The following is a 24,303-nucleotide window of genomic DNA, read 5'->3' as shown; positions in this document are numbered from 1 at the left end:
TAAAGTTGTTATCTATGTATGATTAACATTTGCTACACTGCCACTATTAAAGGCATCAGACCTGGCCCATATTAGTTCAGTTTGTAATAGGAACATATTTTATTTTTCACATTTATAACTTTGCAACAAGTGTTCTCCTAGAAGAAGAGTTTCCTGGAGGTTTAAGCCTAAATCCAACTGCTGATCCCAATACAGCAGATTCATTGAATTTACTGAATTACAAATCAACATTTATGTAAATCCCATTGATTCAGTGAGACTACTCTATTTTAGATTAGCTAATAGATAAGATATAATCTAGGTGGAACAACCACTGTACAGAACGGTTCTCCATCATAATCACATTAAATGATGCTTAGAACGGTTGGGAGGGGGAGAATACAATTTAGCTAAAATATAAGATATTTTCTTTATCATAATTAAATCCCCTTGAAAAGTGTTTATGGCGGGTTACAGACCGCCCATTTTGGGCGGTCTATACCCGCCCCTTTCCCCAGTGTATCGGGGCCTCAGCTGACAGAACGGCAGCTGCTGAGGCCCCGATACACCGCTTTTCAGGCTGCGGGGAAGCGGCAAAATGCTGCTTCCCCGCAGCCTAAAAAGGGGTGTCCTTGGGGCTTCAAGCTCCAAGGACACCCTGCGGCGGCGGGGAGAAGAAGAAAGGGGCCACTTGAGAAGGAGAAAGGGGCCCGTCTGAAAGCTGCGCCCAGCGATGCCAAGCGGCGCCACAAACCAGGAAGGAGCTCCGAAACAGAGCTCCTTCCTGGTCTGCGCAAAGGGCGCACTAGGCGCCCTGGCGCGGAGCGAGGACGTCACATCCGTGCCACCCCGTATAGAGGTGGCGCGGCCGTGATGTCCTCATGGGAACGGCCGCCGTCATTTTTTACGCGCAGAGCGCATATTAGGGTTAGGGACGTGCGGAAGCACCGCACCTCCCTAACCCTAGTACGCACTCTGCGCGTACTTTAATGGCGGTGTGTAACCCGCCTATATTTACCTTTCTGTGTTTGGATTGGGGAATCCAGATGTTTTGTAACATTAGATATAAATATCTACATAAAAGCAACATTATAAATGCAACATAAATGAATAGACGGAAGAGCATTTGGAGAAAAAGGGAGCCAGTTTGCCTTGAATACAGTTCCTTCTCTCCTAGGGAATTTAGCCAACACATATGGTTGTCTAACAGGGGGTCTTAGAACAGTGAGTGATCATAAGAACCATATGTGCCAGTGTACTGGGGAATAATTTGGCTCAGAGACAGTGCCATTTCCTGTATTTTTCTGAGCCACCTTCCATTTAAATAGCTATGTTGTCAACACATTGCTGCTTTGATGCTATATTCAACTACTTATGTTAGTGGCACCAAAAGTTAGAATACATATCTCACAGGGGATGTTTTAAAACAGTTAGGATTGACTTAAGCAGCCTTAATGTAAAGTAAAATTATTGACTTACAAATGATATTAACAAGCATGTTTTATAGAAGTTGGTGAGATACTACGTATTATTCCAGTCCCAGAGCTCAAGACTCAAATGGCTGCAGGCCTATAACCACTTACTTGGGAGAATGTTCTCTTGAATGCAGTGAAACCTATTGTTGAGTATGGATAGATAAGAGTACACAGTAAGGGTGATCTGTCAGTATAACACCAACAGTGCATGCACACTGTAGAAATAATGCAGCTTGACACCACTTTAACTGCCATGGCTCCATCTGACAGAATCCTGGGATTTGTAGTTTTGTGAGGCACCAGCACTCTTTGGCAGAGAAGGCTAAAGATCTTGTAAAAATACAAATCCCAGGATTCCATAGGGTGGAGTTACAGCACTTAAAGTAGTGTCAAACTGCATTATTTCTACAGTGTAGATGTGCCCTTACTTCCAACATTGCATGGAACACACACCAGTGTTGCACACTGCTATATAGACCATTAAAGTGTTGTGTACTTGTCTCTTACCAACCTCTCAAAGTATTTCCTTTGAATCAACAAGAGACAAAGAAATGTACATATTTCTTGTCCTAAGAATAGCATGGTTCCAGGGAATTACAGTGTGAAACACTGCATGACATCTGTTGGTTTAAAAAGCAGGTTCACAATCTTTAGATAAATGAACAATTTGTTGATTTTAAAAGAAGAAACACTTAAATTATGATTTTCTACCAGTATTTCCTCATAGAGAGGCTTATGAAAAAACCATTATAGGAAAGAGTTTTGCTTTAAATAAAAATTAACTAGCTATTAAACACATATATTTTGTTAAATTATTTGTAGAATATGTATTTTTAATTAAAAGTATCAGACACAGAAGGCCAAAGAGTATGGTGATCTAGCAATTGGCTGCACATGATCCTGGGATTTTCATTTAGAGGTCAAGCAATCTCAAGCAGGCAGCTGGAAAATACTATTTGCAACTTTACAGCCACATATTAACAGCTGCTGCTAGATCCTCCCTACATATTGTACATGCAACTAAACACATATAATCTCTAGACACACAAAGAAAATGAGTGGTAGTCAATTATGTCATTTTTGTTTGCTTTCAAACCCACCAATCCAACACCTGTTCTGAACATCCTCTCTGATTTGTCTTTAGAGGGGGTAAATTACATCAGCTACATATTGATGCACTTAATCTCCCATTTCAGACCACTGGCCTCTTTGACTGGGGCATGTGGGAGCTGCAGTCCCAGTGATATCTTGGAGGGTCACAGATTTCCCATTTCTGATCTGCCTTCTGCATTATTTTGCCTTACATAAGCAGAGGTTTTGCTATAATCAGCAAAGCACAGGCTGATTTTCTTCTGAAATTCTTTGGTGTGCTCCCTTATCTAACATATGTTTGCAATATGATTCCTAGTGTCACTTCCTTTTCTGAGCCCAGCTTGGCCATCTGGTATTTCTCACTTTATTGTAATATTTTGAGCATCACTTTGCTTGCATGGGAGATTAATGTAATGATTTGGTGATTATTGCAATCTATGGTGTCCTCCTTCTTGGAAACTGCAATGTATATTGAGTGTTTCCAATCTGTGGGCCATTGTTTTGTTTTCCATATTTGTTAGCACATTTTAGTTAATGGTTATGATGCCACTCTCGTTGTCTCTGAGAGATCCTCTACCACAGTCACCTTGCATTACTGCTGCTGCCCAGTAGCTGTTTGGCACATTTAGTCTGGCTCCTCATCAAAAGCACCACTACCATCACCATAGCCTTTTTTCTCACAGGAGCACACAATCTCACCACTATGGAAAGGTATAGCTATGGTGGAGATGGTAACCATACTTGTCCTATTTACATCTGAGCTATTCATAAATATGTCAGAAGCTTAAACACAAACTTAAATAGAATATGTAAAAAGCAATGTTGGTGCTTTCAATTTTTTTTAAAAATGAGAGGCAATGTTGTTACTGTTAAACATGTTAACAAAAATGAGACAGGTGTTAAGATGTTTACATTAGTAGCATTTGCTTGTCTCTGTGGAAAGGTTTATGGGGGAATTTGGGCACTTTGCCATCACCTCTTTAGTGATTTTTTGGTAAAATAATGTTAAAATAACAGAAAGTAATATGTTAATAATGTGCTACTTGTTATTTGCAACATATTATTATTGACAAGAATTTACAAAATTTATATAACAGTAGGTAACATGTTGCTGTTTTAAAAACACAGATTACAAACTCTGCAGATTGTGTCGCTTGCATTTTATGGCCTTTTGTCCTCACTGTTCCCAGATCTTCCATATATGCCAACTGAAGGAACATTTTTGCATATGATTAGATGGTTTTGATCCACAAAAGTTTATGCCACAATAAATGTGTTATCTTTTTAGTTGCTACAACACAATTTACTGGTTTCATACTGTCTGTTTTCTCTGGAATTGACAAAATTCATTCACCAAGAGCTAAAACCAACACTTTTTGTTACATGCCCCTAATTTTTACCCTCAACTTATCCATGGGTCATATCAAGATGCACAATTTTGGCCCTAAAACCTGCCCTCAACCTATATTTGAGGTCGATTTATAGCTAAGTATATACCGTATGATATTTTATTAGACCTTGCTTCAGGTTCTTTGTGGATAGGAGTAATATCTTCTGGCTTCATTATTGGTGGGGTGGCAAATATTTCTTGGTTTCAGCCAGAATTTCAAAGGATGTACCAAGGTGCTGAACTAAGGTCCAGCATTCACCTCCCCAAAGTAGAAACTGTAGCTTGGGTAGGTCTGTTAAGGTTCAGTCTAAAACCTAGAGTGACTTCAGGATGCTAGTGACATGGGATTTATTGCTGATGGGAGTGACAATTAATCAACAGGATAGTTGCCTGGCTGTCTGAAGAAATAAATAAGCCAGGCAAGTAAGCAGACTATATATACATCTTGTAGCTCATGAATATCACCTATAAACTATACCTCACTTTAAGAAACGTTTAAAAAATCTTCTTTTTTTAATGTATTCAGTAAGGCTCCTGGGCAGTAAGGATCTGTGTGTCTGTCTGATTGTATCTGAGTGCATGAAGTGAAAACAGGGTCCATTGCCACTAGACAATTACATCACAATATTCCATGATAATTGCCATGGTAATATCCTCTGGAATCTTGGGATTTGCAGTTTAGTGAGAGGCATTTAGACTTCTCAGTCTGAGAGTGAGCCACACTAAACTACAAACCTCTCAACGCCTTGACATGGCAGGTAAAGTGGGATCAGAGCACTATATTTGTGGAGTGTGAATGCCCCCCTGAACTCAGCTGCTGAATATCTAAGTACAGCAGTTGAGTTTCAGATATCCTGAGCTCAGCAGTTGTGGAAAGCCTGCCACATCTTATATCCCTGTACAGAAACAATTTGCACGTATGCCTCTTCCGTGCTTTCATTTTCCTCCTTGCTCTTTATGAGCTACTCTATCATGAGAATCGTAGGCTTGCTGCCAATTAAGCTTGCTACAATGGAGCTGGACTTTCTTGGAGGAATGTTGACAAGGCTAATTGCTGGCCTATTGGCAGCAGGTTTAGTGCTTTCAGCTGCATGGGAAAGGGTTTTAAACCTCAGCTTTGCCAGGTACCATGTTAAAGTACTCCATCACAAGCTACAACAGCAGAATGACTTTGCCAGCAAATATCATTTTAAACATTTGATACCTTCAGCAAGGCAAGAAGGCTGTTCACAGGAAGCATGCCCAGGATCTCCATTTACTACATAGCCACACATTTTCTGCAAATGGAAGAATTAAGTTTTGAGTGGTATTGTCTAAGGAATCCAGCCAGCTCTCCATATTGTCTGTCCTTCTGTCTGTCTCTCTTACTCTCACACAAATACTGCACTTCTTAATGGAAGTAAGGATAAGGATTTCTTTCTTTCTTTTTTTTTTAAATGACAATATACTGAGTGAGTTCTAAAGTTCTAGAGACAAGAGGGGATGTAGGAAGGTATCTGTGTGGATATCACATCAAGCTGTCTTCCAGGAATAGAAAACCGTAGGTGGAAGAGGAACCCATTATATTTATAGTAATCCTTAATACCAATTGGTTTTTGATCTGTATTACAGGGAAGTTCCTCAGAAACCTATTAGGGTTTTCCCATTGGGAAGATCTGTGATGGTGGACAAACTTTCCTGAAAGGCAATGTTACATGTTTCCTACTTTTGGGGGGTTCTTACTTGGCTTCCATTGGAAGGAGGTTAATCAAGGCTCATTAGCATTTTGTAATATATGCATTTACTTTCCAGTACCCTATACATTCAACTATAAGTTGATGTCATGTATATGCCAAGGGCATATTTGGGGGGGCAAAATTAAGGATTTTGATATGACCCATGGTTAAGTTGATGGTAAAATTTAGGGGCATGAAGCAAAGGATATAAAGGTGAAAGCAAAGGAAAACGATGCCAAAGAACTTATAAACTTCTGACAGGCATAACTGTTTGTGCTCAACCTAAAGGCTGGATAGATGAAGAGGAACTATGATAAATGGTGGCTGTGCAATATGTGGGAAAGACGATGAGGTGCAGGCGGAGCCAAGAAAATGCACACATGTCAAAAAGAATTAAAAGGCAAAGCAAAGAATGGCATTATAGCCTTTAACTTTAATGTGGTAATTTTGGCTGATTTTTACCCAGAAAAGCTGACAGAGGCACACAAATGCCTCCTCTGAGGTGACATCAAAGGACTGCCACCATTTCCCCACCCAGTCATTCAAAAAGGTCAGACGCATGCTGCAACAGAGAGAGTACAGCAGATCAGTGCTTCTTTTAGGTGCTCCTAGAATGAACTAAGCTCTTGTCTTTCATACCTCTAAGAGAAGGGGATGGGTCCCTTTCTGATAAGAGTTAAAATACAGTACTTAGATTGGCCTATGGATAAGTCAACCCAGGGTTTTTCCCCCGGTCTATTTTTAAACTAAAATTTCTAGACTTATACATGAGAATATAAAACATATAGGTTGAACCTACATGGAGGTGCCTAGTTTCAAGATGCCAAGAGATCACCAAAGTCTATTTCTCCCATATTAATTTCCAGAGATGGTAGCCACTGGCATCTCAGGATAGATTGATCACAAACAGCTGTCTGTGTCTTTCCTAAATGGTAACTTTGCTGCTCCTCTCACTCTGAGGCACTTTGCTTACAACATCCTTTCCTGGGAAGGAGAAAAAGGGGTATCTATCCCCCCTTCAGATATCTGTTAACCATTCAGGCGACCAGCTGGTGAGAGCAATTGTTTCCATGACAAATTCTCACCCACAGTTTAGATTCAGCCAACCAGTTCTACCAGTTTCAGTATGCTTGTCTTGTCCAGATCCCAATCTTATGATCCTAGTTTGTTTATGGTTATCTTTTTCCATTCAGTTTGCAGTTGAAGAAAATTAATTCTGTTCTAGATCATATATTTTTTCAGTGGCCATTTGTAAGGCTTATTAGGCCATGGTTTATCTGGGTCTTAAGTTGAGCTGACCAGATCTGCCACAGTCTCTGCAACATATGGAGTTTCCACTGAAGACATATAAGGCTTCTTCAGCTGCATCTGATAAAGTCGACAATATCACATGAACAGTTCTGCCAAATAAAAGTCTATGGCCTGTTACAGACAGCCAAAATAAAGCTGCTTTGAGTCACAGTGGAGGTATGGTGTTTAAATGATGCATGTGTCCTAAGAGTCCAGAAGCCACACCAAAGCCACGCTCCAGTCCTTAGGGCTAGAGCGTGGCTTTGGTGCGACTTCTGGACTCTTAGGATGCATGCATCATTGAAACACCATACCTCCACTGTGACTCGAAGCAGCTTTATTTTGGCTGTCTGTAACAGGCCTATGTTTCTTAAACTGAGATGCTGCTAGAGTTTTCTCATTGCCTAACCAGGGGAGTAAGATTCAGTTAGGGAGGTCAAGGGCATGAGCCTGCAGAACACTAAGCAGAGCAGTAGATGACAGGGAGTCTTGGAGATGTCTCATCCACAGGGTTGCCGTGAATTGAGGTTGACTTGAACACAGTTAACAACAACAGGATCCCTACCCCAATCCCAAAACTATACAACCACTCCTAGGAGTTCTCTAGGAAGAACAAATGGCTATTAAGTTTTCAAATCAAATGTATTCCTAAAACCTTTCATAATAAAGGAAAAAACACAGTGAACATGAATACACGCTGTCACTGCTAAAGACCAGCTCATGTTACTGAATCTCTGACCAAAAATGCTGAAAAGGGAAGACTTGAGGAAGTTTCACACTACACAATTATGGCACAATATTCCACTAACTGTTGTGGCTGCAGCATCCTATGGAATTCTGGGGTTTGTAGTTTGGTGAGACCCTGGTGGACTTCTCAGGCTGAGAAATATAAATACTTCTGCCTAAACTGTAAATCCTAGGATTCTATAGGATGGTACTTTGGCAGCTGAACAGGGAGCCCATTCACACAAAGGAATCATTGCACTATTATTCCACTTTAAATGGCAATAGATCCATCTTATGGAAGCCTGGGGTTGGCAGTTTGGGGAGGTACGTTTAGCACTTTCAGGTAGAGAATGCATTACCAAACTGCAAACCCCAGGATTCCATAGGACACAGCCATAGTAGTTAAAGGAGAATAATAGTGCTATAATTTTGTAGTGTGACTAGGCTCCTGGAAACATAGGCCCTGTACACACCAGCCATTAAGGCCAGCATGGGGGCAGAGTGGGGGCAGAGTTTCCTCATGACGCACACCCAACTCTACCCCCCCAGGTTGCCCTGTTGCCATGCACTGCTCCATCAGGTGCATAGCATCATGGCACTTCTCCACCGCTGCATCCTTATGATGCAGCAATGAAGGTGTCTTGCATAGCTGTGGCAGCGCAGCTATGGTGCCCTTTAGGGGGCGCAAAAATGAGCCGCTTTTTGCAGCTCCTTTTTGTGCCCTCGAAAGGCCAGATTGGGGCCATGGCATGAAGTTGCCATGGCTCCGATCCGGATAGGAAAGGGGTGGCATCACACTGTCCCTTAGGGACCGCAGGTACAGCCCCATAATCTTATAACTATGTAGTGTGAAAGGGCCCTAGGCAGTAGGAATAATGGCAAAATGGAATGGGGAAAAAAGGGAATATTGTGATGTCTGCTGGCCCTTTCCTCCACTAGCCCTGTTCCACAAATCTGCTGGGAAGTAAGAGTGTTTAGAGGTAGGTCTACCATTGGCTCAGGTGGTCGATGCTGAGTGATAAGGAGGAAACAGTGGTGGTAGCCCCCAAACAACTCTTTTCTGTTTGAGGACAAAGCAGTGTGTTCCAGGCAACATGTTCTGTACTCCCAAAGGTAGCCTTTTACTTTTAAGTAGGCTGGAGATACCAGTGCCATGAAGTGTTGAAATAAGATTTGACTTTCAAGTTAGGGTTGTATCTCATTTCCTGAGATTTTCGGGCCAAACTCTGTCATCAGATTTTGTGATGTCATGGGGTGGGTCTTGGTGATATCAAAGAGCTGAGTCCATGTGACTACTTCTAGATGTGGAAATGGGCATGAGGGCATACTGGGTAAATGAACCCAGAAATGGGGTAAAATCCTGATAACCTTGAAAATGGTAACCCAGAGCTAAAAGAAACCTGCCCAAACCTTTTTTCAGGAGTAGGTCAGGGAGCAAAATAAACCTAGTAGTTGCAGCATTCCTGCATCTTGGATTCAGGACTTAGGCTCTGGGAGGCTTTCTCTATAGCACTCAGGACCTGTGAAGAGTTTTTCTAGGTTTGGCACTGATGGTGAATCTCACCCCCTCCCCAAACCTGGATTATGCACAAAGAAACTTTGTAAGTTCCTTGGTTGGTGTTCCAGTCCCTGCCTTGCTGCAGTTAAAATGATGGGTCCAGGTTCATACCCCCACAGACTCTCTCCCACTCTCTCCCCTCTCTTGTGGCTTTTTGATGCACCAACATTGCATAAGCACACATAAACAATACCTTTGTGCTGAGTCAAAGACCCATAGTGCACATGCAAAAATAAAACTTTATCCTATTCTACTCTGAGATTCAGCAAAACACAGTTATCCCCTGAGATTTCAAGGCTTTCGGGGTAGTGTACATATAAAGCAGTAATTTAAAAAAAAAACAAGTCCAGATGAAAACAATAAAATACCTTAAACAGAATAACAATATAGTAAACACCACCATCAAATCACCTAAAAAAGCTACAATATTTTTTTAAAAATGTGTGTAGTTTAATTAACCTTCAAAGACTTTGATTAAAAACTATGTCTTCTGCAAGGGGAGGTGAGAGGAGGAAGATTAGAATAGTTTGCCCCAGGAGACTGATGGATCCAGATGGATTCCTGGCAGCTCTTGGGAAGTTTCCTGTCACCTCAGCAGGTGATTCTGTCAAAGTTCTGGCTGACCTCTGGGAAGGAGAAATGGCCAGGATAGTGGACACAATTGCTCCTAAGCATCCATTCTTACCAAGTGAAACCAGCCCCCCCCCCCCATTTTCCAAGGAGCTAGTGGCAATGAAATGAGTGAGATGGAGCCTAAAGCAACATTGGCAAAAGCCTTGGAGTGAGTCTGACCAAACAAAGGCTAGAGCCTGTTTGAAGGCCTACTCTGTGACAGTTTGGGCAGCAGAGAAATTATTCCCTGCTGCCACCCTTGCATCTAGAAGGAGCCATCCAGAGGAGTTGTTTTGAGTGCTTAGAAACTTATTACACATTGGTCCTTGTGAAGAAAATGGAGACCACTAAACAGCCTATTGTGAAGGATTTGTATGACACTTCACAGATATAGGGGTGGAAAAGATAGGCAGGAAGGAGTAGCTAGAAGCTGCTCTGAGCCTGATTGCCCCGGGGCCACAGTGAACACATGCTGTGGCTGAGTGGCTCTGAAGGTACCTCCTGCCATGGCCCCAAATAGAAGCAGAAAAGATCCACTCCTTTTGGGACCGAATTTGGGCCACCTTAGCCAGCCTTGATGCAGCTCCGGGGTGGCTTCAGGGCACTCTGGGGGGTATGCGTCATTTAAATGCCACCACCCTAGAATGGTCAGAAGCTGCCCCCGTCTGTTTTGGGCCATAATCAATCAGATCTGCTCTGACTTGGATGCTGTAGTTGATACTGTTTCAGTGGATGTAACCTTGCCTCCTGTGTGTCCTGTGTATATGTGGAAGTACAACACTAGTATTAAGAATTTCACAGAATACGGCAATTGGCTTAGGCAGCTGGATGCAATGCCTTGAAAGGTGGCACCATGGTGGAGGATATCCCCAGGAAGACTGAATAGGCTGATGCAAGGGATAGTTGCAGGCACCTGGGTTGGGAGATCATACCATGGTCAGTATATATAAATATGGGCATGGCACTATGGACAGTGTGGGTTAATACTGAGTAGTGAAAGATTGGTTGGAGACTTGTTGTCATGTATACAGTTCTGTATATACTTAGTAATAAAGTTTTATAAATAGAACTTGGTGATTCTGGGTATTTCTTTAGCACCTTGTGCAGTTATAGGTGCTGACAGTACAGCAGAGCCCAGCAGAAAAGGACCATGAGTAATGCGCAGCTCTGACAAATATTTTTCAAATTGTGCAGCCTGAGGGTGTGGACAGGATCCTTGGAGAGATGAGAGCCACTAAATGTGTACTATACCCTTACCCTTCCTGGCTCAGAAAGAGCTGGCTGGGTGGGTGAAAAGGGTAGCAGTAGAACTTTAGCAATAGTACATTATATTTCTATACCACTTCATAGTGAATTAAGCACTCTTTTAGTAGTTCACAATGTATTAGCCAATTGCCCCCAAGAAGCCGGGTATTCATTTTACTAGCCTATGAAAAGGATCATACTACAGGGATCAATCTACTCCCTTGATACAATAGCTTCATTGGCTGCCAGTTTGTTTCTAGGCACAATTCAAAGTGTTGGTTATGACCTATAAAGCCCTATATAACGCAGGTCCAGGCTATCTGGCAGACCATGAGCCTGAGAAGCCCCTCTCCTGGTCCTGCTACCGTCACAAGCCCAGTTAGTGGGGACACAAGATAAGTCCTTTTTGGTAGCTGCTCCTAGACTCTGGAATTCTCTTTCCCAGGAGGCCAGAATGGCTACCTTCCTGCGGTCCTTCTGTCAACAGGCAAATCCCTTTTTATTCCAACAGGCTTTTCAGACTGAAGGTTTTTAAAGAATGGGCTGAGGGTGCTGTACTGTTGTAGATTTAACTGTTTTAATTGCTTTTTATCTCTTAATGACATTTTGTCTTTTAATTGCACTTCTAAGTCATTTTAATATTGCCAACAGCTTAATCCCATTTTATTGTTCACTGTTTTGTATATTTGTAGCTGTATTGCTTTTTAAATTGTGAGTTGTCTTAAGTCCCAATTTGAGGAGAAAAGCAAGGTATAAGTATCAATGTCAGTATCAATAAGATGATGAGGATGATGATTTGATTTGGCATTGGAAAGAAAGCAGTTTTGATGACAACTGAACCTCCAAGGGGAGGGCATTCCACAGCTGGGGTGCAACAGTGGGGAAGGCTCTCTCCCATGTCTCTGCAGTTCCACCACTGGTGGGAAACAAAGTGTTATTTTACACTACTTTGCTCTTTACCTTCTGAATGGCATGGAGGTTTTATATATGTACAGGTTCACAGGAGACTGGACCCTAAGCATGCTGGGATCCAAAGCAGCTCACAACATGATTAAAAATAGATACGACGAAGTCATTTCCAAATTATGATGATCCTAAGGCAAACCTATCACCAGGTTTTCTGGGGCTGAGATTGTGTGACTCACACACGGTCACCCAATAGGTTTCCATGGCTGAGCAAAGGATTGAACCCTGGTCTTAGTCCAATGCTCTAACCACTATGCCATATTAACTCTCACAAATACAATAGGTTATGACATTAAATAGATTATCATGTTAAAATAACTTAAAGAGAACCAGTCAAAAACACACTGTGGGGGCAGAATATTGCACTCCTCATTAAAAGTACCTCCTTCAGTAGCCAGTCAGTTGCCAAAATCCTGCTGCAGGTCATGTCTGCCAGCAAACTGTCAGAAAACTGTGAAGTCAAAGGCTTTCACAGCTGACATCCATAGTTTTTTTTGTGGGTTTTTCATGCTATGTCACTGTGTTCTGGAATAACTTATTCCTGATGTTTCACCTGCATCTGCGGCTGGCATCTTCAAAGGTGCCAGCCAGTGATGCAGGGGCAATGTTAGGAATGAATTCTTCCAGAACATGGCCACATAGCCTGAAAAACCCACAAAAAACTATGTATGGCCCCTATTTGATATCACCTAAGCTGAAGTGTTCATAAGGCTGTAACAGCAGCAGATGCATTGCTATGTAAGACTTTCATGCATTTCATTAATTGGCTGACCTTCTCTTTCAGCCTTAGTGTCTCCTTGCTGTAAAATGGGACAATGCTTTTACACACAGAGAGATTTAGTCCTGATCACACCTCATTTGTCAATCATCTGGTGACATGCAACAGAAAATGATATATCTCTCACCCCGCCACTTTCCTTCTTCACAGTCACTGTTGCAGAACAGAATTCCTATTTTAACCTTCACACATGCCATTTTTAGCTGTATATCAGCTAAATGTCTAAATATTCCACCACAGACAGCAAAATGACTTTGGTTGGATGGGTTGAGGTGGCAGAATTCTGGATTGTACCCCTGCAGGTGGTCTAACTGATATTTTTGGATACTTTTCCCTTGCTGAAAATACAATTAATCAGTCAATCAATCAATCAATCAATCAATTCTCCTTCATTTAGAAAACTACTGCCTCAGGCAGCAGATTTGTGGTTGTCATGAAAATCCAATGTTCTTAATCATTTAATTTGCTGTGGTTGTATTTTATTCCCAAAAAAGAAAGTTACTTGTGGGATTTTCCTGTATCAGCATAACCTCTATTCCTTTGATAGTTTGCACCATGGTGTGGATGTTTTGGACTGGCCTTGCAGGTTTATACATCCTCTGGAAATATTCAGTGCAGCACCATCTTTGTCATGTGCTAGTTTGAGGTAAAGATTAAAAAAATAAAATAAGGAAGAGCCTCATTAAGAATAGCCCCCCCTGGAACACATAATGTTGGCACAGCCCCAAATCCTGTCACCTCGGTTTGGCTTGTGTGGTGGGTATAACCATGTATCACAATAATCAGCACTCTCTCCTCCCTCATACATCTGTACCAAGTCTCCTAGAGGTAAGTGGATGTAGCTTTTTTTGTAAGTTTTAGCCCTTCTATGTTGGGAATGCTTTTTTAACTGATTAGGACATTGTGTGAGTCATCAGGCCCAGTACAGCCCCTGTTTAGCTTTTAGAGGCTGAAATATCAAGGATAGGGGTGTCAACACAAAAAAATATAAACCTGGCAGGCCCCAATATGTACCTATGCTTGGCTGGGCTTGGCTTGGTGACTCACAAATTGCAGGCCTGTCCACAACAGCTGTCCTCTCAAGCATCTTTCAGTTACTCTCCTCTCAAGCTTCTTGTGAAGCTAAAAATAATGAGGCTTGCCAGGTGAATGTGGGAGAAATATGCATTGAATCCACTCAAAAGACCAGGTTCTGCTTGGATTCCTATTTCGTGGTGACTGCAAAATGTAAGACGTCAGAAATATTTAGCACAAAATGCCAAGAAATAGGCAGGATTAGTATGCGTCCTCTGACTTCACACCATGAGGAGACAGCTGTACTATGCTTGATGGTAAGGAACCTTGTGATAATGATGGATAAGAGGGAGGAGAAGAGACAAGTGTGCATCTCCACATTTGCTTCACCCACAAATATGTAAGAATAGTCATGTTGAATCAGACAGAAGGCTCTCTGAGGCTGCATCAGAATTCCAGCAATAATCCAGTTTCACATCACTTTAACTGCCCTGGCTCAGTGTTGTGGAATTTTGGGAACTGTAGTTTTCTGTGGCACCAGAGCTCCTTGACAGAGAAAGCTAAATGTCTCACAAAACTACAATTCCTAGAATTCCATAGCATTAAGCCATGGCTGTTAAAGTGGTACCAATCCGGATTATTTCTCCAATGTGGATGCAGCCTGAGTCCAGTATTCTGTTGCCACAGTGGCCAGCTAGATGTCTGTGGAAGTTTTCACAATTGAGATACAAAAGCAATAGCAGCGTCTCATTCATGCTCCATATACAGAGGTATAGTGTCTCTGATACTTCAGGTTTGTAGCCACTGATTGCTTCTTCCACCTTAAATTGGTATATTCTCCTTTTAAAGCTGTCCAAGTTGGCAGCCATCACAACATCCCACAGTACTGTATTCTTTTATTTAACCAGCTATTGTGTGATAGCCGCTTCAGTTTCATGGAAAAAATATTCGGTATCTTTTGCCTTACAGGCTAGCTACCTTTTAAATTGCTTATTTATTTCAACTGTTAATACCCTGCACTTCCAATCCCAAAGGAACCCTAAGGCTGCTTCCAGACACAGAGGTCCTATTGCTCCCAGTCAAAATACATTTTACAGCTATGTATTTTGTATCTGAATTTTCCTCCATCACAGATCTTCTATGATAAGATGAAAGATGAAAGAAGCAGTAGGAAAATGCTACAAGGTTACAAATGGGAAAGGACAACACCTAACTCTGCTCCCTCCCCCAATAAAATCCTATTAATTATGCAGGTCTAATGCACAATAAAATCCGCTTCTGAAAACATCCCATGGCAGCTTAGAAAAACTAAAACAAGAGAACAATTCTTAAACTCTACAACATAAATGCCCCACAAACAGGAAATTGTTATTGTGTCTCATACTTCAAAAATAAAACAATAAGGAATATAGCAGTATTAAGTAGGGCTGCACCTGCATTGCAGAAATAATCCAGTTTGACACCACTACCATGGCCCAATGCTATTGGATACAGTGAATTGTAATTTTGTGAGGCAATTAGCCTTTTCTGTCAGAGAGCTCTGGTGCCACAGCAAACTGCATTTCCCAGAATTCCATAGCATTGAGCTATGTCAGTTAACGCACTGTGAAACTGGATTATTTCAACAATGTGGATGCATTCTAGGAGAGAAAAGGAGAGAGCACTACACTAAAAAAATCAACTACACATCAGTTTGCAGTAACTAACCGCAAGGCCTCCCTGGAGAGTCAGGTTTTAACTAGCCACTGAAAGACAAACAGCCATTGAAAAGACAGGCCTTCTTTTGGAAGGCCTTTCATAGTTGTGGTGTTGTGACTGAAAAGCCTCTGTCTCTTGGACCTGCCCATATTACTTCTGAAATAGGAGGGTCTGAGAAATTAGTGGACGTGCACAAGGCAGATGTGGTAGTTGTTCAGATATTCTGGACCCAGACCATTTAGTGCTTTGAAGATAGCACCTTGCATTAGGCTTGGAGGGAAAATATGGGATTTTACACTCCATGCAGCAAGTTTCCACTGAGGGTCTGGTTACAACATTTTGGACCAACTGAAGTTACATTTCAGGGCAATCATTGTGTGTGCGTTTGAGAGAGAGAATCCCCATGATTGGCAAGGCCAATGTTCAGAGATCACAGGAGTTGTAGTCCAACAATACCTGGAAGCAATAGCCTCCTGACAACTGTGATATGCCTTTAGATGTCTGGGTAAATTTCAGAAAGCTTAGGGCTTTGTCAGTGCTGTTCTCTTATGCATTTTCACTTTCACTTATAATTGTATGAAAGTATTTTGATTTTTGAAAACATTTATTTAATGTTTTATTTAATGCATTGTTGGGGTTTTCTCTTATATCTGACTGTCATAAGCCATTTTGAATTCTGTTTGAAGAAAGCAGGATATATGTACATTTTCCAAGTATTAACTTCTTCTTTTGCTTTGGAAGGTGAAAGTGTGTACATAAACATTAAGAAGAAAAATTCTTTATATTTCATTTACTTGAAGCTTTCCCACACCAACGTCTTATATACAGAAACACACCTTTTAAGAAAAAGTGTTTTAAAGAAAAGAAAAGAAAAGAATCCAGTCTAACTCATATTTTGAAATTTTACTTAAGTTTGACAAATAGTATAATATATGTGCTGTCACTGTACTGTGCCGTCAAGTCATTTCTGACTTATGGTGACCGTAAGGTGATCCTATCATGGGGTTCTCTTGGCAAGTTTCTTTAGAGTGGGTTTGCCACTGCCAGCCTCTAAGGCTGAGAGCATGTGACTTGCCCAAGGTCACTCAGTGGGTTTGCAGGGCAGAGCTGGGATCTGAACCCTGATCTCCAGAGTCCAACACTCAGACCGCTCATATCCATGAAGCAGTTCTATATTTGGTCCCATAACAGATGAGAAAGAGAGATAACAGAGAGCCAGTGTAGTGTAGTGGTTCAAGAGTTGAACTGCGACTGTTGAGACCAGGGTTCTATTCCTAGCTCGGCCATGGAAACTCACCTTGGGCAAGTCACACTCTCTCAGCCTCAGGGTTAGGCAATGGCACACCTCCTCTGAACAAATCTTACCAAGAAAATCCCAAGAGGGAGTCTCTGTAGGTTTGCCAGAAGTCAGAAACGACTTGAAGGCACACAACAAGGACAAAGTTGTAGTATGCTGTTCCAGACTAACATGTCTAGGTGTCTGAATTCTACCGCTATGGAAATAATAATTATAACAGATGTATTTGAACAACACATACCTTTTATTTTCACATCACCAGCACCAGTCTTAAGATGAGCCTTAACTCATCTAAGGCTGCATCCACACTGGGTCCCACAACAAACTCCAACTCCCAGAATTCCATAGCCTTGAGCCAGAAAAGAGTTAAAGTGGTGCAAAACTGGATTATATCTCCAGTGTGGACACAGCCTGAGTCTAAGGAGTGAGGAGCCAGTGGCTTCAGTGAGCCCTTGCTTGTGGCTCTAGAGCTTCAGCCATAACTTTAAAGGATCTTTTCAAGGTGCTGAATCTCATCCTCTGACTGCTTTCAGCACCCTGGAGAGCTCCCCCTTTAAAAAAAGGTTGGAAAAGCTGCACCGAGGCAAGCCTTTCCCAGCCCTGCTCCGCAGATGACGCTGACATCACTTGCTGCATCTGCCATGTTTGCAATGTGAGAGTGCAACACTGACTCCCCTGCCCGTTTGAATGGAAGCCGGGTTTTCAGGTTGGCTCTTTCCAAAACATTCTTCACATGGGCATCCAGGAAAAGAACCACGGAGGCTGTGTGCATACAACATGCACAATGTGCATCTAGAAAAGAAACTACAGGAAAAAGAAAGAATGAATGAATGGCACTCCCCACATGGTGCTGCTCCGGATTAAGGAGTACGGATTCCAAGGGGCTTTCTTGGGTTATTTTCAGTTTATAGCCCCACTTTTGATAGCCCTCCAGGCAGCACGGTTCAGCCCAAGGCTGCTCAGGAGGGTTTCCTTCTTCCAGACTGAATCCCCTCCTCACCCTTTGGCACCTTAGGCAAAAGCTACAACTGAATACCTTGGGCTGAGGGGGGGAGAGAAACTCTACTCCCTCCCCAATAAATAGGGGAGCACCCCGACCCCCAAACACCCCTGATTCTGACCTGCACTTCCAATGGGGCTCCTACCCAAAGGACCCAAAGCTACAGGGCTTGCAAACCTCCTTGCCTCCTCTTTGGGCAGACTGAGGGGGCTTTGATGCCTCACACTTCCGGGGCCAAAGACACCCCCCCCAAAAAAAAACACCCCCGGGAGGAAAGGGGGAGGAAAAAACACACACAGACACCTCATTCATCACTCCTACCACCCCAGTCCCACAATATGGACAGCTCTGCATGGGAGGCAGGCTGGTACACATGTGTATGTGTATAATATGGACAGCTTTCCTTGGTAAGCATGCTGGATTACACACACACACACACACACACACACACACACACACACACACACACAGAGAGTCCAGCATGCCAACCATGGTCAGCTGTCCATATTATATATTTATGTATATAATACAATATCATATGGACAGCTTTCCATGGTAGGGAGGCTGGACACACACATACACACACACACATAGAAACACAGACTGCCTACCATGAAAATCTGTCCATTACACACACACACACACACACACACACACACACACACATTTCCAGCCTGCCTACCATGGAAAGCTATCCATATTATATATATATATATATATATAGAGAGAGAGAGAGAGAGAGAGAGAGAGAGATGATAGATAGATAGATAGACAGATAGATAGAGAGAGAGAGAGAGAGAGATACACACACACACACACACACACACACATATATATCAGCTGTCCATATTATATAGACACACACACACACACACACACACACATATATATATATATATTTCTAGCCTGCCTACCATGGGAAGCTGTCCATATTACACACACACACACACACACACCCCTACCTACCTACCTACCTACCTATCTCCCTCCCTCCAGCCTGCCTACACCCTGGGAAGCTGTCCATCTTGTGGGGCTGGGGCTGGGGCTGGGGAGAATGAGGGGAGAGAGAGAGTGAAACCTCAGCATCACCCAGGAATGGATCAGTTTGGACTCCGCCTAAGTGCCACCCATCTCCCTCCCTCTCTCCCTCCAGCTCCCCGGTTAGCAGCAGCAGCAGCAGCAGCAGCAGCAGCAGCAGCAGCAGAGCATTTCCACCACCACCTCCTCCTCCCCCGCCCTTCCTTGCTTCCCTCCCTGGGGGTGCCTAGAAGGACCTGGCTGCTGCTCCTCCCTCCTTCCCTCCTGAAGAGGATGCTGGGCTGGCGGCGTGGGCTGCTGCGGGGCATGGGCACCTCCTGCTGCTGCTGCTTCTAGGCGCTGCCCCCCTCGAGGCCGGGGAGGCTCCGGAGCCAGGGCGCCACCATGCAGGGCTGCTGGGTCTCCCCCTCCTCCGCCTCATCCTCCTCCGCCGGGGCTGCCTCGGGAGAGCCCCGGCCCCGGCCCCGGCCCTTGCTCCTCCTGCCCGCCGCCCATGAGCAGAGGACTGCCCTGTAAGGCGGGGAGGAGGAGGAAGAGGAGGAAGAAGAGGAAGAGGAGGAAGAAGAGGAAAAGGAAGAGGAGGAAGAGAAGGCCAGGCGTGATTCCAAAGGTGTGGAGGAAAGAAGGAAGGAAGGAAGGAAGAGGAGGAGGAAGAGGAGGAAGAGGAGGGTGAGGGTGTCCCACCCAACATGTCTTCTTCCTCCGCTGCTGCTCCTCCGCTGCCTTCCTCCTCCTCGGTGGGGCCCCGGGGATCTGGCATCCTCCCTCGGCCTCCTGCCGTGCCTCCCCCGATGCAGGAGCTGCCCGACCTGAGCCACCTGACCGAAGAGGAGAGGAACATCATCATGGCTGTGATGGACCGGCAGAAGGAGGAGGAGGAGAAGGAAGAGGCCATGCTCAAGTAAGCCCCAGGCTAGACCCTCTTGCATCCAGACATGCCTTCCCTTCCCTTCCCTTCCCTCCTCCCTTTCATCCCTTTCATCCCTTCCTTCCTTCCTTCCCTCCTTCCTTTCATCCCTTCCCCCCTCCCTTCCTTCGCTCTCTGGGCGCTGGAGCAGAGGAAGAGTTTTATTAGGGATGGATCAAGACCAAGGGAGGGTCAGGCTGGCTTGTTCCCACTTGGGGCCTTGGGAAAGTACCCCTTCTTCCACTCTTTGCAGAAGACACCCCCTTCTCCTGGATCCTGAGAGCAACTTCTCCTTTGAGATGCCCTGCCCTGGCTTCCCACCCAGGAGGAGATGCCTAAAGCTCCCAAGAAGCCAAGGAGGAAGGCAGGATCTGTCCATAGCAAAGGCAGCCCTTCTCCTCTTCTGGGTCTCTGTCCAAAAGAGGCATCAGGGGTGCATCCCTGCTTGAATTGTTGCTGGTCGACTAAACCTTAGGAAGAATTTTTTTTGGGGGGGGGGGAGGAGGGAGGATTTGTCTATCTATCCATCCATCTATCTCTTAAAAGTAAAGCCAGCCTATTTTGGGAGGGTCTGGTGTGGGGTGGGGTTTCCCTAGACAGAGCCTCCAAAAGGGCATGCTGCCACCACCTGGTTCAGACACATAAGCCACTGTGGGACTTGGTGGCTTGTGTCTTGGCACATCAACCACCTGCAGGAATTCTCCATTTGGGGAGGGTTGCTATCCCTGTCTCTCTCTTCCCTTTCCCCCTCCAGTCCTTTAAACTCTTCCTCTTATTTTACTGACGCACATGTGGAGAAATACAGAGGCAGGTTTTAAGCAGGTTTCCAGAAGTCCAGGAGGGAGGACATTATAAATGCATTGGATTGTATGTTTAGTCTCACAAAAATGGTTGTCCATCCCTCCTAGTGGGCCCATTCCATCATTTGGCTTCCTACCCTCAGTCTCCAGCTGCAAAAGGGTGTGTGCTGGGAGATGCTATATTTAAGAGCTGTCCTTATTTAAATCTCTCCCTCTCTTTCCAGAGCCCCAACCTCTCTTTGATGCCGTTTATGAACATATTCTTTATCCTTTTACAAATAACCGTATTCAAATCTAATGTCACAATCAGATGGGTCCCTACATCTAAACAGGTTGTTGTGAGTTGGGCCTGTGGACAGGAAGTCAGGCTTTGTCTCCATCTAGCATCCTCCAGGCCTGTTTCCTTTTCGATGGAAATGGCAGGCTAGGTAGCAGAATGCAATCTGTTTATTTATACCTGTGTTATCTGTAACATGTAATCCTCCTGTTGGTACTTAGAAAATCCCCTTTCCTGTCTATCCATTTGGTTCCCCTGTGTTTATTTGGAGGATCAGAGGCTTCCCAAAAGGTGTGTAAACACAGGGTTTGGGGGTAGAAGTGGGGGTGGAGGATTGTATTCCAAGCAATGGCTTTTATGGTGTGAGTAGTTCTAGTGTTTGTCTGCTCTTCTCCTCCCCTTTATCTAGTTGTGTATAGTATGGAATTCCTGCATGCTCTGAACTTCTCTGCCATCAATATTACAACATACAGACTTGGGGTCCTCTCTTGTCTCTGAGCATGGCACTGCTTCCTCTCATTCTGACCTGTGTTGGGAATTTGGATTTCTGCATTAGGGATTCAGGTGTACACCAAGGAGGCTACAACCCTGAGACTGCATGACCTGGGCAGATTGGCTGAAGGCAGGGGGTCTTGGAGGTGTCTCATCCACGGGGTGATGGGAAAGAGATGGCTTTATCTTCAGTACTGTTAGGATGGTTAGTACGGTTAGGATGCTGTGAGGATGGAGAATAGTTGTCAGCATCCCTTGGGGTGTGGCTGATGTTTCTTTTGCCACTGAGACTGGTGGTGAAGAGCAGGCAGAAAGTAGAGTATCTATGTATAGGTAAAGTTAAAAGAGGAAGCTGTCTTCCTAAGTAAATCTATAAAAAGATAGATGTTATTAATGAGAATAAGAGAGAATGATAAAATGTAACTTAATTTTATGGATCCCTTTCTAGCACTCTTCTATGGCTGTTTAAACTTTCTAGAAATGACTGATAGATGTGTGTGCACGTGCTATTGGGGGGTTACAGACCGCCATTTAGTACGTAATGAATACGTACTAGGATTAGGAAGGGGCGGTGCTTCCGCACCCCCCTAACCCTAGTACGTATTCTGTACGTACAATATGGCAGCGGCTGTTCCACACGGCTGACGCCATATTTATGTATCGGACGCTGTGCGTCCGCACATGTCATGGCATCATAGACGCCGCGAGTCCGCCCCTAGCGCCTCGCGACGTCATAGAGGCGCCGCTTAAAGAAGCTCCATTTTGGAGCTTCTTTTTTGCTCCGTAACAGAGCCGCGCGGTTTGGCTGCAGCTGCTCCCTTATGGAGCAAACAGTGGCGGCGGCAGATCGCCGCAAAGCGGCGGTTTATAACCCGCCATTGTAACACAAGGACATAACCTATGAGCCCACTGCCAAACATTGACTGACTTCTTTGTAGTATACTTGGGACTGCAACCTTAATGCCAGCTTGGGAAATTATTTGGGAAAGTATTGCTTCTTAACAAGCAAGCAAACAAACAAAAGCAACACATTGGTACTTTTAACACAATGTTTTGTGTTAAAATAACATGTTTTTTTAACACGACATCTTGGTGATGTTGGTCAAGATGAGTGAGAGTGTCTTGCCTCATAACATTTAAAGGACATCCTACATTGGGTGCTCTGGGGAAGGCAACTTGTGACATGAGCACAACAAGCTGCCCTTCCTTTGCCAAGAGGTGCTTGGGACATACCAGCCCTGGAGCAAGCTAGCTTGTGAATCTACTTATAGCATAGAGACAGAATCATAGCAGGTACTGGCTGAAGGTTTCCATGTCAGTTCTGTAATGGTAAACCTGCTCCTTTTTAAGTTGAATTTTCAAGGAGTTACCCAAAGGGAGAATCCTAACCTGAGGATAGGGCTCATTACCTTGGATGGCTCCTTTACATTTTAGGTAGGTGAGGAAGAACTTCAGATAGGATTCCCTACCCCACGTACATGGAAGACACCATCCATTTTTGACTAGATTACTGCACTACACTCTTATGGCATTGCCATTCCACTTTAACTGCTCTGGCTGCCTCTTGTTGCATTCTGGGATTTGTAGTTTAAGGAGGGCTATTTAGAATTGTCAGCCTGAGAGCTCTTAGGCTTCACTGAACAACCAACTCCAGAATGCAACAGGAGGCAGCCAGAGCAGTAAAAGAGGAATAGCAGCGCTATGAGAGTGTAGTGTGCTAATGTGGGTAGTGAATTTCTGACTGTCTCTGTTTCCTGCTAAGCTTCTTCTTCGCCCAGCTGACTGTATACAGAACCAAAGCACAGCATGGAGGGACACCTTATGTACTGAAGGAGCACCATGCACTGTTTGCCAGAAGGTCTAACTGCAAGTATCGGAGATCCTATGCCTTTCTAGCTCACAGTATTTAAAATATTTTTCAGAAAGGTGAAGGGGAACCTTCAAAACTTTTACAAAAAGAATTTGGGAAAACCTTTTTAAAATGAACATTTGAACACAACAGAAAATGGCACTCTGAGCGTAGAAGCTAGATTATTTTATAACATGTGTTCAAAGAGTTTGCAAAGGAAATTTCTTCCACTTAGCCAGTACAGCAGATTATTTTCATTCATAGGCATCTGGATAATATGGAAAGTACTACTGCACCAGGTAGAGGGAATTATGCTTTCAAACCAGAATGTTCCTTTTGGAATGAAGGGGTTTTAACTAAGTCCCAGCCCACAGTAAGCTTGGCATGTGTAAAATGAACAGTATGTTTTTTTACAGTAGGAATGAAGTTATTGTCATTATGTTTAGTTCTATCCTACAGTGCAATGAGGAGTTTAGTATAATTTACTAAGATATGTACATTGGGCTGCCAATGACTTATAAGTACTGTTTCTTTATCTCTATGGCAGGACTGGACCACTTACTTGATTACTTTGGGCTGTCAAAGTTACAAAAGCAGAGTCTGCTATAGAGGTAGCATTATGGATAAGTACTATACAGTATAACATATTATATTCAGTACTGTTTTATGGGCATTTAAGAAACACTTGTCTTTAGGCTAGCCTTTCCTGATCCAGTGCCTTCAAATATGTTGAACTACAATCCCCATCACATTCAAACCCCAGTAGGCCACTACTCAGGTGACTGTGGACAGCGAAATTTATACACACCCAGAAAATAGCAGTTTTGACTGTTGTAGGGTAAGGCAACTTTTGGGTGAAGTAGGTTATTAGTGGAGCTTCTCTACAAGTCTCTGTTCCTGTGAGATGGAGGCTGTATACAAAGCATTCTGCCTCTAGAGAAGAAAAAACCAGGTTCTAGCAATGAAGTGCAAGTCAACTTCAAAGGGAAAAATGCCATTGATTGAACCTACACTCCTAAACCCTGTGATTTCTTATGATTAAGCCACATTGAACTCAATGGGACTTCATTTTGAGAGCTGTAGGTGCTATGACTCAGACTTTTCA

The 24,303-nt window shown here is 43.6% G+C and overlaps 1 protein-coding gene across 1 annotated transcript in view; it reads left to right on the top strand.

Annotated features, from left to right (window-relative positions):
• The first annotated feature begins 19,006 nt into the window (after positions 1 to 19,006).
• Positions 19,007 to 24,303, top strand: part of RIMS1 (regulating synaptic membrane exocytosis 1) — a 336,871-nt gene continuing 331,574 nt past the window's right edge. The window contains 1 exon segment of the mRNA XM_042475735.1: positions 19,007 to 19,774. Within this exon segment, the coding sequence (XP_042331669.1) occupies positions 19,563 to 19,774 (212 nt within the window). The 5' untranslated portion in view covers positions 19,007 to 19,562.

This window comes from Sceloporus undulatus, chromosome 1 (assembly GCF_019175285.1).
Source record: "Sceloporus undulatus isolate JIND9_A2432 ecotype Alabama chromosome 1, SceUnd_v1.1, whole genome shotgun sequence".
Taxonomy (NCBI): Eukaryota; Metazoa; Chordata; class Lepidosauria; order Squamata; family Phrynosomatidae; genus Sceloporus; species Sceloporus undulatus.
This window is presented reverse-complemented; position numbering and strand designations above follow the sequence as displayed.